At 43.3% G+C, this 17,055-nt stretch overlaps 1 protein-coding gene across 9 annotated transcripts in view; it reads left to right on the plus strand.

Annotated features, from left to right (window-relative positions):
- The window catches only part of WASF3 (WASP family member 3), a 134,802-nt gene that overhangs the window by 89,823 nt on the left and 27,924 nt on the right, over positions 1–17,055 (plus strand). For all 9 annotated transcript variants that reach the window (XM_043575612.1, XM_043575668.1, XM_043575641.1 and 6 more), the window contains one exon: positions 3–145. In XM_043575612.1, the coding sequence (XP_043431547.1) occupies positions 13–145 (133 nt within the window). In that variant the 5' untranslated portion in view covers positions 3–12. The remainder of the gene's footprint in view (positions 1–2; positions 146–17,055) is intronic.

Raw genomic sequence — 17,055 nt, forward strand, 5'->3', positions numbered from 1 at the left:
AGATCGTGAGCCATGCCTTTAGTGAAGAGGAACATCGAGCCCCGGCACTTGTGCCGGGGAGCCCTGCCGGAGGGGATTACCAGTGAACTTGAATGTGTAACCAACAGTACCCTTGCTGCTATCATACGCCAGCTCAGCAGTCTAAGTAAGTCATCTTCTGTGTGGAACACTTTTTTCTGATTACCGATGGCATGTGACGAACTTTAACGTCAGCACATTGGTTTCACTTCAGTCGTTAGTTTTGTCCCAAGAAGAGACCGCAGCTTTGAAGGAAAGAGCCCACCCCCGCCCCCTCCCGATTTTCCCAGAGTGAAATAACTCACTGGTCTTACGATACCAACTTTATGTGCTGAAGAGGTAAAGTTCAAATTGACCCTTTTACAGATTGTTAGATAAGACCGAATTGTGGATTCAAAGTAGTGTCGGTTCTTATTAAATGAGGATTAAATGATTGGTACTTTTTTTAAAAATGTGAATTACTTTGTTAAGCTTGGACAGGACTGATTTTTTTCTTTTTAACGGGATAAATTAAAAACTTGTTAACACTTGTAACATGCCTGGCACAGAGTAGGTGCTCAAGTATTTGTTGATGAACTAATGCTCCAAATGAATTGACGATTAAAGCCAAAAAGTAGTGAGATTTGCTGATTTTCACTTACCAAAATGCAGGTACCAACTTCCAAATTGAGGTCAACAGATAAACTGTTACATATACAACACTGTGTATGTATTACATGTGCAGGTATATAAACGCAAGCAAATATAAGGAAGAAAGGACTTTCTGTTATTTTCATTTTGAATACGAAGGTGAAACACCCAAGAAATAGTTCATTTCTTAAGACTCAGATATTCACGAAAATGCATTTTCCTTCAAAGTTTCTTGAAGTCAGAATGTTTTCCCCCTAACTCTTACATTTAAAAAATGATCTTATCTTACTTTGTCCCACTCCTTTTTGGTTTAGATGGTTTACACCGCATTTGGGTGACGGGTTTTCACAGTAAAATGTTCCAGAAGCTCTGTTAATAATTAGAAAATCCTCCCTGATTTCCCCTACTGGTAGCCTCAAGCATAGAAATACGCTTTTTAAGAACATTCAGGTACTTTCTGGGGTGCCTTGGGGGCTCAGTTGGTCAAGTGTCTGACCCTTGATATCGGCTCAGGTCACGATCTCGCAGTTCATGGGTTTGAGCCCTGTGTCCGGCTCTGTGCTGACAGCACAGAACCTGCTTGGGTTTTCTCTGTCTCTCTCTCTGTCTCTCTCTCTGTCTCTCTGTGCCCCTCCTCCCCCCCCCCCCCCCCGCTGGTGCTCGCTTGCTGTCTTTCTCTCTCTCTGTCTCTCTCTCTCAAAATGAATAAATAAACATTTAAAAAAAATAAAAACACTCAAGTAATTTTATTTAAATTTTGAAGAAGAAATATTCTGGAGAAGTATTTTTTCTTTAAAAGAATTGTACAGTGTTGTTATATTTTTCATATATCTATAATCATTGGCTGAGGCAAAAGTAACTTGAAAATTACTTAAAATCTGTTTCGAAATAGATATCTTTCGGAATCTAAACTAATTACAATTGATTTTGAGTAGCGGTTGTTGATAAAATGTATAAATTGGTATAATTACAGGAAAATAGCTGGTAAATTATCGAAGGCTAGAAATGTTTCTGTTTGAATTCATAATATTTTTGTAAGAACACTCTGGTCTCTTGTTTTTATGGCTGAAGTGTCTATTGACGTGGAGTCTAAAAGATGGAAACCAACATAAATCGTTGAAGTTTTAGTAGTCAGGCTGCATCTCATGCTGTCATAACACTCAGCATCGTGTTGTTGGTCGTGTTTATGGCGTCTGTAAGCAAACCCCACACGTTCTATGTTCTGTTGCCCGTAGTCTGCTCATGGAGGCAGAATAAGAATGGCCCCTCTAAAGATGTCTGCGTCTTAATCCCCGGAACCTGTGGACACGCTGTGTGACATGATGGGGAAATGAAGGTTGCTAATCAGCTAATCTTAAGAAAGAGGTTAGCTTGGATTATCCAGTGCAATCCCAGGGTTCCTTTAAACGTGGAAGGAGGAGGTGGAACAGCCCACATCAGAGCGATGTGATGTGAGAAAGACTGAATCAGCCGTCGCCGGCTTAGAAGATGGCAGAAGAGATCGTAAACCGCGGAACGCGGGCCACTTCTGGAAGGTGGAAAAGACCAGGAGATAGATTCTCCTCTGGGGCCTCCAGGATGAACGTAGCGCTGCCAAAACCTTGATTTAGCCCAGTGACATCCCTTTCAGACTTCTGACCGCTAGGTTTCATTGCACCCACCTAATCCACTCAGGGATGGGCACCGACTGGCCTCAAGGACAGTCAGCCTTAGTTAGGCTGCCCCAGTGGGTCCCAGCCCTGTCCCTGCTAGAATCACCTGGGGAGCTTTAAAACAAGGCGCTAGGAATCCCCCCAGAGATGATGATTGGAGTGTGCCCTGGCAGTGTGATCTAGAGAATCTGGTACCGTGTATCCGCATTGAAACGATGAGCCGGGTCAGCCCTATGCTTGCAGGAAGTTTGACCTAAGAAACACGGCGAGCTCGCTAGGTTATTATGGGACCTGCTGCTGAAGTGTCCCCCAGGACCGAAGCAGTGACGGCCACCCGCAAGCCAAAGCTGGGGTTGTGGGCAGAGTTTAAGAGAAGGCAGAGGAAGCCAGCTGGTGAAGGCAGGCGAAAGCATGGGCAGAAACAGGAGCTGACTGGGAGAGAGACCGCAGGTCGCAGCCTGGCGGAGGGAGCACCTCGTCCCTACACCTGCGCGGGGGAGCTTTCCCTCCGGTTCAGGGGGCGGTGGTCGGGCATCCTCAGAGCACAGCCGCTACCTTCCCCTTCCTCGTGATCCATGCTTGCGGCCCAAAGAGACTTCCGGAAAGGGGACTGTAGTGATACGTACGCCAAGGATGTAATTGTAGGAAACTAATACACCTGGTTACTTACTGGTAGTAGAATAGCACGTTGTCGGTTACCAGTGATTTATTCTTGAGTGATTGTTCACTCGGGATCCCCTAGGTGCAACGCATAGCAAATAAAATCGACTTGGTACCTGCGTGGAATTTTAAAAGCATATATAATTGGCGGTGATGTCAATAAACAGGAAGCATATGCACTTACTATGACGATGCTCTAGCACTCACACGTGTAATAAATGACCGCTCCATTTGGGGTGACTCCATTTTGGGGGGGGGCTTGCACGGAGTCGAACTATATGACAGGAGATATTTTTTGATCTAATTTTTTATGATCTAAACTTGCTAGGAAGAATCAGAATTTAAAAATTACGTTTTTATGTTATTTTCTAATTTCGTAATCCTTCATCAGGTATTTTTAAAATGAAGTTTTAGGAATGCATGAATCTGTCATTCAAAGTCTTCTAAAAAAAAAAAAAGTCTTCTACTGAGTATTAATTCCCAAGATAAAGTCAAAAAGGAATCTATTTTTTTATCCCATTAGGCAGTAGGCCCAGATAAGTCTTAATCTTCCCTGCTTCCCTACCCACCGTCCCACACGCCATGACCACCCCTCGTGGGGGTTCCCCAGGTATAGGAGCGGGTGATGACATCACCTGAACTTCTCATGAACCATATAGAGAGAGGCTGGACTCCATCTACAAAGGCCACGGTGGGCAGAGTCCCATGGGAACTTGAAGGATTTGCCTCGACCCCACACACACTCCTATGCGCCTGAACAGCAGAGACTTGCCCTGGGCGACCTTCTGCGATGGTCCAGGGTAACTGATTCTCCAGTGGGTGCAAGGGAGGAAGAACAGACCAGGAGTCCACAGGAATTTGGTTGTTCTTTTCCAAAAAGGAAAACTTAGAAATCCAGGCCCCGTTTCACCAGATCATTCTGATTCTCATCACGTGTCTGGGGCCGTTCAGCATCATGTAGATATCACTGACTTTGCATAATCAAGAAAAGAATATGGTCCTGGATACCAACTAGACCTCTGAAGCCCCTAAAATTCTGCATAACTTCTGGGAAATCTATAGGTTTTTACCAACTACCATGTTCCCATTATATCCAGATGAGACACTTGACTTCAAAGGGTGAGAAATTTTGTCAGCTCTAGATTTTTTTAACCAGGCTTTTCAGGGAATTGAAATCTTTTCAATGAGAAAATATTGATTATTGTAATGAGCTTAAGAACAGTCATAGAAATGCAAGAGATTTGTAACTTGAATCGCCTTATAGTTAAAAGATCAAAGCTTTCTCCAATAAAGAATTAGTAATTTTCAGATTTTTTTTTCTTTTGTGTGTTCCTGACTTCTAATAGGAGTGATCTGGGGGAAGTGGGAGGAGACAGGGAAGCCATTATTTAAAACAGTTTTGGTTAGGGGCGCCTGGGTGGCTCAGTCGGTTAAGCGTCTGACTTCGGCTCAGGTCGTGATCTCGCGGTCCGTGAGTTCGAGCCCTGCGTCGGGCTCTGTGCTGACAGCTCAGAACCTGGAGCCTGCTTCTGATTCTGTGTCTCCCTCTCTCTCTGACCCCCATTCATGCTCTGTCTCTCTCTGTCTCAAAAATAAATAAACGTTAAAAAAAATTTTTTTTTTAAACAGTTTTGGTTAATAGTGTGTTACTTGGTTTTCTAACTATGGAATATTGACTTTTTTTCCTTCAAATAATGACAGTTTAGTGTAGCAATTAAATCAGTGCTTTTTCATCATTTTGCTTGATTAATAATCTGAGTACTCTTGTTCCTATCAGCTAGTTGCTCAATTAAAATTACAGTATCTTGCAATCAAATTCCTACTGATATTATAATGTAATTTTAATATAATTTGCATTAAAAAGGACATGGGAATACAGGACATTTGTGCCAAGGATGACATAAATCCTCTTTAATACCTCTAGGCTTTTTTTACTACTTCTTTTCTCTTTGTTCTTGTGACAATAATGGTCTTTCTTTTCCCATCTGAAGAAGCCTCCCAGGATGTCACAAAGAAAGGGATCAGACCTTTAGTGCAGCACCCCCACCCCAAGGTTTTTGCTTGTATTAGATGGCATTAATGAGGTAATACAGAGAACTTACAGAGCACAGGAAAGCACACAGGAAAAAAAAATTGCAAAATTTTCATTAATCAGAGAAGGTAATCGGTAATGCCTTATATACGTCTTCATAAAAATTGTATCTTATTATACATATGGTTTTGTAGCCTGTACTCAATATATAGTAAGCATCTTTGTTGATTCTTCTAGGACATAGTTTTTAATGGCTAGAGATTATTATATTGATATACCATAATTATTTAACCATGTTTCTACTGTTGGACATATAAATTGTTTCTTTGTTAAGGGGTGACACTATCATAAATTCTTGTATAAACCAGTATATACATCTCCAGTTATTTTGGGTATTAAAAAATTTTTTTGAGACACCATTCATTTTAAATATACCTCTCCCTTAAAAACTTATTACAAAATCAGCTGCCTGGGTGGCTCAGTCGGTTGGGCATCTGACTTCGGCTCAGGTCATGATCTCAGGTCCGTGAGTTTGAGCCCCACGTCGGGCTCTGGGCTGACGGCTCGGAGCCTGGAGCCTGCTTCAGATTCTGTGTCTCCTTCTCTCTCTGCCCCTCCCCTGCTCACGCTCTGTCTCTCTCAAAAATAACATTAAACAAATTAATTTAAAAAAATTATTACAAAATCAATTTTTCTGTTAATTTCAGTGTTTCAGGTAATTGCATGAATGAGAAAGGAGATCTGTTGACTTCTCAAAGATTTTAATAAATGATTAATATTTTTACTAATAATCCTTGTGATGCATACTGTTTCATATCAAACCAAATGCTAGATCAGCATAAAAAATACTACCTATTAATGGGGAGATACCCTGGTGGCTCTCAGTTAGGTGTCTGACTTTGGCTCTGGTCATGATCTCATGGTTTGTGAGTTTGAGCCCTGTGTGGCGCTCTGTACTTACAGCTCAGAGCCTGGAGCCCACTGTGGATATTCTCTCTCTCTCTCTCTCTCTCTCTCTCTCTCTCTCTGTCTCCTGCTCCCCCACTTGTTCTCTCTCTGTCTCAAATATAAATAAATAAATATAAAAAAAAGATTAAAAAAATACTACTTTAAGGGCTTGCTCACTTTTGGTTTATCTAATCAGATCTAAAATTTGGAGTTAGATTAATTGATTATATCAAGTGCAGTTCTACTCAGAATAGAGATCTAAATATTTTGAAGGCATGCACTAAATAGATCTCTAAGATGTTCGTAGGGGGATATGGGGGAGGAAGGGGAGATACCCAAGTGCAGTAGGTACAAGAAATAGGTCACAAGTACATTTCCATGCAGTGTAAGGCCAGGGTTAAAAGGCTATGTTAGGAGAAAACGTACTGCTGTATCTGGATAGACGTTGACTGGAAGAAACAGCAAGAACTTTAAAAATTTTAATGCTTCAAACTGAGATAAATGTTTGCATTTCTTGTGGACTCAAACAGAAAGCCAGTGAAGGGAGCAATGTATACTTAGGAAAACTATGAGATAAAAGTTCTGTCAGCAAATTGGAGGCAAGTGTAAGAGGCCCCCCTCCCGAGAGGCAGGATTGTTAGGAATTCAAGCACTTTGCGGACCCATCATTTGACCTGAAATATCAGAAATTCTTCCTTACAGGCATTATAGAAGTAATTATGACTTAGATTGTTTTTCATTTCTCCTTTTTCTAGATGGACCTCTACATAGCAGAGTTTAAATGTAAGATAATTCATAGGAACCCAAGTTGGAGAGTCCAGCCAAATCTGTATGTTTAGTCCTATCATTGAACTTCTGGTTTATCATATGTATCCTTCCTGTTTCATGAGTATGTAGGCTTATGTGATTTATAGATGGTTTCCTTTCCCTTTTCCTTGCTTTCTTCTTTCTTTCTTTCTTTCTTTCTTTCTTTCTTTCTTTCTTTCTTTCTTCTCTTGAGAGTATGCAGGAGTTGGGGAGAGGAGCAGAGGGACAGAGAGAGAGAGAGAGAGAGAGAGAGGACCTCAAGCATGCTTGACGCCCAGTGCAGAGCCTGATATGGGGCTCGATGCCATGACCCTGGGATCATGGCCTGAGCTGAAATTGAGTCGGACGCTCAACTGACTGAGCCACCCAGGCATCCCTAGATGTTTTTCTAATTGTCTTGCTTTACTAAAGCCGACCATCTAAAAACTTTGAGGGAAGCTTTTAAAGGTTTTTAATATTCTAAAATTTTGCTATGCTCACTCCCACATTAGGAACATGATTGTTATTATCAGCGGCCTAAAGTAGCATTCTTCTGTCAAGCGTGCCCTTGTATAAGACTAAACATTTGCTATCTCATTTCTACTATTCTACATACCTTGTCCAGTGAAAAAATACAAGACATTCAGAAAAGGAGAAAAATGTGACTTCATAATTAAGAGAAAAAGCAACTGGTGGCCGCAGGACCCACAGATGACCCCAGTTTGGGAGTAGCTGAAAAATGCTATGAAAACTATATTGAAGGCGACTTCCAGGTTCCAGCCTGGCATTGAAGGGGCTCAGAAATGATTGGTGATAAAAAAACCACAAGAAAAAGCTGAACAAATTGAAAACCCAGAAGCTTCTCTTCGATCTGTCAGAGAACGGAGGTCACAGTTCAAACCACTGCCCCCACGTGTGGAGAGACTGGTGAATTGCTGAGGGCTCAGTGAGAACAAGTTTGAGAGTTAAAAGCTCGGGGGGGGGGGGGGTCCATTCTTTGTGGGGCTTCCACACTTCGTGAGTTTTACTGTCAGGTGCCCTTCTGTTCTCACGGTAAACATTAGAGCAAAATCCCCTTGAGTTTCCATCAGAGGAAACTGATGGGCCACCTACTCCAGCCCCTTCTCGCCTTCCTTTCTCATCTAAGGGGGAGCGGAGTGAGCCCCGGGGGCCTAGGCTCACTGAAAGACTGACACCGGGTCATAGGGCTACCATCAGCAGGTGAAGGGATAGGAAGATGGGGAATATACGTGGACACGGTGGGGTATTTATTCAGCAAGGAGAAGGAAGGACATCCTGCCATTTGGAACATGGGTGTACCTGGGGGACTTTATGGTGAGTGAAATGAGCCATACAGAGAAGACTGTATGATCTCATTTATGTGCGGAGTCTTTAAAAAAAAAAAAAAAAGTTGAACTCCTAGAAACCAATAGCAGAATGGTTGTTGCTGGGTGAGGGCTCTGGGGGAGGGGAAGCAGGCAGATGCTGGTCAGAAGGTACAAGCCTTTAGCTTTTGGTTACAGGATGACTAAGTTCCAGGGATCTGATGTACAGCATGGTGACCATAACTAAAAATACTGGATTGTATGTTTGAAATTTGCTAAAGGAGTAGATGGTAGGGGTTCTCACCAAAGAAAGAAAAAAAAGAAAAGGTTTGTGAGGTGATGGTATGTTAATCAATTGTGGTAATCTTTTCACTAAGTGTATGTATTTCAAATCATGACATTGCACACTTTAAATATATACAGTTTTGTCCGTTACACATCAGTAAAGCTGGAACCAAAGGGCATAGGACTCTAGAACACTTTCCCTCCCCCCACACCTTCCCAACACGTCACCAAAGGCCTTCGTATCCCAGTTTCCTTTGACCCTGTACAGCATGTCTGGGTTTCACCAAAAAAAAAAAAAAAAAAAAAAAGAAAAGAAATTAAAAGGTAAAAAAACCCAGTTTGAAGAGGCAGAGGAAGCATCAGAAGCAAAGTCAGATATGGTAGGGCCGTTGTAAATGAAGAAATAGAGAATTTCTTTTCTAAAAATTTTTTTTTAGTGTTTATGAAAAAATTTTTTTTTAACATTTATTTATTTTTGAGAGACAGAGGCAAAGCATGAGCAGGGGAGCGGGGGAGGGAGAGAGATACAGAATCTGAAGCAGGCTCCAGGCTCTGAGCTGTTCGGCAGCACAGAGCCCGATGCAGGGCTCGAACCCACAAACCGCAAGACCATGACCCGAGCTGAAGTCGGGTGCTCAACCGACTGAGCCACCCAGGTGCCCCTAGTGTTCATTTTTGAGATAGAGACAGAGCACGAGCAGGGGAGGGGCAGAGAGAGAAGGAGACACAGAATCCGAAGCAGGCTCCAGGCTCCGAGCTTTCAACACAGGGCATGACATGGGGCTTAAACTCACGAACCGTGAGATCATGACCTGAGCTGAGGTCAGCCGCTTAACTGACTGAGCCACCCAGGCGCCCCAGAAATAGGGAATTTCAACAGAGAAATGGAAACTATAGAGAAAATAAATAGAACTGAAAATGCCAGTATCAGAAATAAAGGAGTTCACTTGATGGTCCTACTTGCAGAATGGACACAAGCGGAAGTGGCTTGGGGACAAACCAGTAGAAATTATTCAAACTAATTCACAAGAGACACCGAATGATAAAAAAGAAAAAAAAAAAAAACAGAACAGAACCACCAGAATATGGGCTAATATCAGAGGGTCTAATACGTATGTAATTGGAGTCCCAGAAGGAGAGGAGCGAGCAAAAATAAGGTAGACAAAATAACGGATGAGAATTTTTGAATATTGATGGTAGATATCAACCAGCGGGTTCAAGAAGCTCAGCAAATTTGCAGAAGTGTAAATTACACAAAATCCCATTTAGTCACATCCTAGTAATATTGCTGAAAAAACGAAAGTAAAGAGAAAATCATAAGCAAGAGGAAAAAAACACATTACGTATAGGGCGGGCACCGTGTTGAGAATGACAGCTGATTCTCATCAGACACAAGACCAGAAATGAAATATGAATGAAATGAAGGGAAATGGAAATGAAATAGACATATTTTATTTAGACAAAATCTGAGAGAATTCATCTTCAGTGTATCTCCATTACCACAAATGCTAGAAAAACTCTTTAAGCTAAATGAAAACGATACCAGATGGTAGCCTGAATCTGCAAGAAGGAATAAAGATCAACAGAAGGAGTAAATATGGGACTAAAGAAAAATGGGCATTAAAATGATATATTTGTATCTCTTTGCTTAAAGGCTGTTGACTGCTGAAAGTGTATTGTAGAGTTCATACCCTGTGAAATTAAAATATATGGCAGTAAGAGCTATAAGAGTAGAAGTGGAGAAATGGAACCTATGTTGCTGTGTTTTACATTGGTTTTGAAATACTGTACTATTTGAAAGTACATTGTGATGAGTTAAGGATGCCTGTTTTAATTTCCGGTAACCTCCAGGATAACACACAGAGGAGATAGATGGAACCCCAAGGTAAATCATTTGGTTTTCCCAGAAGAAGGCAGGAGAGGAAGAAGAAAGGAACCAAGAACAGAAAGGACAAATGGAAAACCAATACCCAGGTGATGGAATTAAACCCAGCCATATGAAGAATTACATTAAACGGAAACATGTTAAATACCCACTTAAAATTTAAGGCAGAGCCTAATCAGGTTAGGTAAAAAAGCAAGACTAAAATACATGCATTATTAAGGGTGAAGACACAGATTTAAAGAAAATAATGTAAAAACTATACCATGTGAACATAAAGCAGAAGGAAGCTGATGTGGCTATAATAATGTCAAATAAAGTAAACTATAAAACAGAGAGAAAGAAGGAATGTTCCATAGTGATAAGAGCTCATTTGTCAAGAACTCACAATTCTACATTTTAGTTTAAAAGAACGTGGCGTAACAATAGAACCAAAAGGGAGAAATAGACAAATGAAGAATGACAGTTGCAGATTTTAACAAAAACCTTTCGGTGAATGCTAAAAAAAAAAATAGACAAAAATCTGTAAGAATATAGATGGTTTGGGGCGTCTGGGTGGCTCAGTCGGTTGAGCATCTCACACTTGATTTTGGCTCAGGTCACGATCCCAGAGTCATGGGATTGAGCCCCGTGTCGGGCTTTGTGCTGAGCGTGGAGCCTGGTTAAGATATATTCTCTCTCTCTCTTTCTCTCTCCTCCCCTCCCCCAGCCCCTCTCCACTGCTTGCACGCTCTCTCTCTTTAAAATATATGTAGATTTGTAGATGGTTTGAACAACACTACTAACCAATCTGATTTAATTGACCTTTATAGAACACTCAACTCCCAAATTATAGAATATACATTCTTTTAATGTTCACGTGGAACGTTCACCAAGATGAACATAGGCTCAGCCATAAAATACTACATTTGAAAGATTGACATCCTGAAGAGTATGGTGGTTATGAGACGGTAATTATAATAATCTTTTAAGAGAATTCTCACATATCAGAAGATGAAGCAGGATCTTTTAGAATAATCCCTGGGTCAAAGAAGAAATCAAAAAGGAAATTAGAAACTGTTTCTAATGTGTGATAATGAACCATGTATTTCTGGGATTTCCTTAAAGCAGTGCTTAGGGGGAAATCTGCACCTTTAAATGCTTATGTTGGAAAAGAAGAGGGATTTAAAACCGTGGGCACGTTGCTCAGGTGAGCCCTCAATGTTGCTCTGCGATCCTGCTGTAATTGCTTCGTTAATCCGTTTCCCTGCCCTTGGGGTGCCTCTTCTGTACCTTTTCCGCCTCAGACCTCCCCTCTGAGCTGACGACTTGTTTCTTACTTCGTTTGGAAAAGGAAAGCAGCCAGAGGAGAACCAGACATCCCCTTCTGCCAGCTCAGTCGGCCAATACCAGACGGAACCCGGATGCGCCGGTCACCCTCCTTTCAAACGGTGACTGTTGATGTTTCAGACACACCGGACCCGATACCCTCCTGCTGGCTCCAGGACGGCGTTCACCCTCTCTTTTTCCTGCAGTATCTTTCTCCCCTCCCTGCCTCCATCATGTCTACCAAATAGTAAAATATGGAGAAATCTCTCGACTTAAACCTCCAACCGTCCTCTACCTGTTTCCCCATTTCTTGGTCCCCTTCACAGCAGGATACGTTGAAAGGACCCTTCCTTCCTCCGCTGCCTTCACTTCCCTCATTTTCTCTTGTCCCCTCTACACTTAAAATTTGTGCTTGTCCGCACTACCAGGGACCTCCCCGTGGCCAAGCCCAGTGCTTAGTCTCGAGTCTGGAGCAAACTTCTTGACCTGGCTTCTGGGCCAGCGCGCTCTGGTTCTTCTCCTCCGTCACAAGCTGTTCTTTATTAGTCTCCTTTGATGATACCTCTGCCCGTGGGAACACTCCAGGGCTCGGTCACCGACACTCTTCTCTGGCTGTACCCATTCACTAGGCGATCTCATGACTTGAAACACCGTCTTTACGCCGATGACTTCCGAACGGGGGTCTTCAATTCTCACCTCTTCCCTAGATTTCAGACTTGTATACACAACTGCCTACGAGGTATCTGCGCTCGGGTTTTTGTTCTTGAAAGTAGGCTTCATACCCAGCGCAGAGCCCAACGTGGGGCTTGAACCCCCGACCCCGAGATCAAGACCTGAACTGAGATCGGGAGGCCGACACTTGGCCGACAGAGCCACCCAGGCTCCCCTGATTCACTTGGCTTTCTGAGGCATCTCACACCCTACATGTCAAAAGCAGAATTGTTTCATTCTTCTTTCTTCCCTGCCCCCCCCCCCCAGTTCTTTTCTATTTGTGACCCCCTTCTCTCCTACCGCATACCTTCGGAGTAGGGAGCACATCGGTACACCTGTTGGCACCTCCACGGCCGAGCCCCCACGGTGTCCCTGCTCAGTGCTCAGCAGCGGCCTCCGGTCTGGTCTCCCCACGCCACTCAGCACCCCACTTCACGGGGAAGGAACTCATTTGCCTGCGCTCTCCTCCTGCTTTTCCCTCCGTTCACCAGACTCCAGCCACATTGGCCTCCTTGAGGCCGCCCTCCCACACCAGCCGGGGTTCTGCCTTCCGCCTGGACGGTTCCTGCCTGAGACGAGATCCGCGTACGTTTCCCTGGCCTTTGGTGACCGCCTACGGGGCACCCCCTTCCTACCACTCTCTGCGCCCTCGCTGTCTTACTTTCTTCACAGCACGTATCATCACGTGACGTGTCACCTGTGTGTTCCCTGCGTGTAACGTCAGCTTTGTGGCTGTGTTCGCCGCCGCGTTCCTTCGGGCGACCGGGATGGCACCCGGTGCGGAGGGGGTGTTCATGAAACGTTTGCTGAGTAAACTGAATATGCTTAACAGTCAGCTTCTATTATCTTAGTGCTTATGAAATGCTAGAAAGAGTATTGTGAAGAAGTGTACAGAAAAGTTCACCACGGTTGCCCGTGGGTGACGTTTCTACTTTTCTGAGTTTTCCAGATTTTCTATCATGAGTGTATATTTTATACTCCGAGAGACACTTCAGTCATAAGGTGTTCACTAGGTTTTTTGGCTTTTCCACAGACTGGTCAACACAACGAAGACAGAAGAAAGAAATCGGAGTGTCAGCAGTAGATGGATTGGGCTTGGGGCCATTTCTTTCTACTGTTTACTCTTCCGTGTTTTCTGTATTTTTTATAATAAGCATGGATTGCTTTCATAGAAGGAAAATAAAACTTTAAAAGGGGGGAAAAGGGGCGCCTGGGTGGCTCAGTCGGTCGAGCGTCCGACTTCGGCTCAGGTCGTGATCTCGCGGTCTGTGAGTTTGAGCCCCGCGTCGGGTTCTGTGCTGACCGCTCAGAGCCTGGAGCCTGTTTCGGATTCTGTGTCTCCCTCTCTCTCTGCCCCTCCCCTGTTCATGCCCTGTCTCTCTGTGTCTCAAAAATAACGTTAAAAAAAATTAAAAAAAATAAATAAAAGGGGGGGAAATCCTTAGGGCCCCCAAATTATAACTTGGTATTTTTATGGAACTCAGTGGTTATTGGACTTCACCGCAAACACCGCAATAAGGTTTCTTTTTTACCTTATTTTGAAATGACTTCCGACTTCTAAAAAGATCAAAACGGTAACGAGTTCTCAAACTTTCACCTGCATGTTCTTTTTCTCAGACACTCTTCCTCCTGCCCTCCCTTCTCCTGTACACGCACGTACACATATATATTTAATATTTTATGTGTATGTTTAGCGTTTTTAAAATATTACATATTTTATGTTTAGTATAATATATATATTTAATTCTCTTCTTCAGCCTGAAGTGGTTCCTCAGTCTTTCTTTGACTTGATGATTTGATATTTGAAAGGGGAACTGGCCGTTTCTTTTGTGGAATGTCCGTTGGTCTGGGTCTCCTGAGGTTTCCTCTTGATTAGATTTAGGAAATCGGCAAGACCGTGACAGAGTGATGGTACGTCCTTCTCAGTGCGTTCGTTCACAAAGCACACATTCTCCGCTTGTCCCATAACTGTCCCATGGTGACTTCGCTCACGTTTTGTTTTCCATCACGTTGGCGTTTTGTCCGTAGATTTCCGTAGCTAAAGTTGTGTCTCCTCCTGTAATTGGTAAGGATCTGTGGGGAAACATATTGAGACTTTGTAATAGCCTGTTTTCATCCACTGCTTTCCACTAGTCTTAGCATCCCTTGATGATTCTTGCCCCACACACTTACTGTTGTGGTGGTTGCAGAAAGGTGACTTTTGTGGTTCCCTAACTCTGCGTTTATTGGTTGGAATTCTGCTGTAAGTGCTTTCGTTTCTTCCCTTGTCATTCATTCATTCAGTCAGTTTGAACTCATGGATTCTCATTTTATTCTGTGGGCTATCATCCATTATCTTTCTTATTTATTTTGATGCTCACATTTTCCCAGATGTGGCCAGTGGGAGTCCTTTCACGCGGGCCCCTGTGTCCTTTTGACGTGTCTCTGCCACTCTCTGAGTACTCCTGTATGTTTTTAGAAAAGCACAGCAAAAGGTGTGCTAAGCTCCTCTTGGCCTTATCCACCCTCGGCCCGAGAACCAGTCATTTTTCCAAGGAGCCTTGTTATTTTTCGTGGTGAGTGAAAAGCCAGAATCTCGACCAATCAGGATCGAGGTGCTAGGGGTGCGCACTAAAATTTCTGAAGGCCCTTGTTAGGACTGGTTTCTTGTTCTACAGAAAGGACTCCTATCAGACAACGGTGGTTGTTGCCAGTAAACCGTCGCTTTTGAATACAACTGAAAATCCATGCATAATTTTGACTGCTTCGGCAGCTTAGAGGCATACTTCCCAACCTGACATACCTGGACACGAATCCGTAATGGTACCGATAAATCCATAAGTAGATCCTTTGTCAGTAAAGAATGAATAAATTACACTTAGCTCAGCGTGGTCTTCAATTCAGAATGATTTTAGTTTCGCTATTAATGGACTTGCCACTTCCAAGAGCGCATAAAATTAAGCTTTTCAAATAAGTTGCTGTTTGCAAAACTGAATACTGTAATTTGCAACATTTTAGTCTCGTTCATCAGGAAAATATAGTTTCTCCCATTTTCTTCAGTCACTTGTTGGCTTGCCGCAGCTGGCAAAAGATGAAGTATGCGGTCCTCAATTTCTGTGTCATTTTTTTTGTTGTTGTTGATAAATTAAGAACCTCCGGGGCATCTGGGTAGTTCAGTCGGATAATCGTCTGACTCTTGATTGCAGCCCAGGCTGTGGTCACGGTTCTTGAGTTTGAGCCCCACCTCGGGCTTTGCGCTGACCGTGCAGCACCTGCTTGGGATTCTCTCTCGCCCTCTGCCCCTGTCCCGCTTGCATGCATGGTCTCCTTTTCTCAAAACAAAACAAAACAAAACAAAACAAAACAAAACAAAACACTAAAAGAACTTCCTACAGAAGTATAGTCAATGGCATGGTTTTTGGTCTTTGGTTTTTGTTTTTTTCCCAAATAGGGTTAAGCATTAAAGGCAGAGGCCACATGTTATTTATCCTTGTCACCTTCTATAGTATCTAGGGGAACGTGGTTCTCAGCAGTAGTCGCTGTGCTTGGAGAATGCTGGCGTGACTTTGGCAAGGGACGAGAGTATATACTCCCATATTCTTGGTGATACATGCTGTCCCTGTTAGATCTCTGTATAACTGAAGGGAAAGGGGAAGGATTTGGGTGGGCAGAGGTGGGAATCACACTGGAATATTTTTTATTTTTCTTTTATTTTTTAATGTCTATTTTTGAGAGAGTGTGAGCAGGGGAGGGGCAGAGAGAGAGAGGGAGACGCAGAATCCAAAGCAGGCTCCAGGCTCCGAGCTGTCAGCACAGAGCCCGACATGGGGCTCAAACCCACGAACTGCAAGATCACGACCTGAGCCGAAGTCGGACGCTCAACCGACTGAGCCCCCCGGGCGCTCCTGGAATATTTCTTTTAAACTATGAATGGCCAGATAGAGAAACAAAAATTAGTTGGCTCTATTTGATCATGTCTCGTATTCAAAATAAACAACTGATAGGCTTGGGTAGATGCCCTTTGGAACCTGGTACTTTGTCTACAGATCATCCAGCCTGAACGGGCATTTTCCTGAATAAGTGTCGTAAACCAGAACTTCCAAAGGATGTTATTAGGTGGTGCCAGGCCCAGTCCGTTTGAAAACATGGTATGCTAGATGCTTCTCTTACAGATTCCTATTGCATATGAGCATATTAAAGATTTGAGATACCCCAAGGCATAGAAACACGTTTGTCGAATCTTTTCAGCCCAGCATTCCCCAAACTTACTTGAGCAGGGAGCATTTGTTGGTTGTGTACGTGTTAACAAGAAAACACTGGTAGAGATCCTGTGTTTTTTTGTTCAAGAGGTACTTGCTGAACACTAACTCAGCACAGGCAACGAAGAGATAAAAGGCTTTGCTCATACCCGCAAAGAACTTCTGTAAAGACAACGTTTGAGTTACGTGAAGAGTCCCGTGACTGACGCATGCCTAGGGTATTGTGGGAACACAGAGGGAGGCATGATGTTCCCCCGGTCTGCATCCAGAAGGATTGATTTGGAGTTAATACGTTTTTATTCACTTATTCCAAAATCTTTTTGAGCACATACTATAAGGCAGACCTGCCCTAGACCTTGGAGATTGATACAGCAGTGCGCGGGACCCAGTAGAGCCCTTGTCCTCTTGGGTCATACATTCTGGCGGAAGGAGACAGGCAGGAAACACGAGGAATAAGCACACGTGTCCGGTGAAGCTCGGTCAGTTAAGCGTCTGGCTCTTGGTCGCGATTTCGCGGTTCGCTTCGTGAGTTCGAGTCCCAAATCGGGCTCCGTGCTGATAGTGTGGAGTGGGATTCTCA

Source organism: Prionailurus bengalensis, chromosome A1, assembly GCF_016509475.1.
Source record: "Prionailurus bengalensis isolate Pbe53 chromosome A1, Fcat_Pben_1.1_paternal_pri, whole genome shotgun sequence".
In the NCBI taxonomy this organism is placed as follows: Eukaryota; Metazoa; Chordata; class Mammalia; order Carnivora; family Felidae; genus Prionailurus; species Prionailurus bengalensis.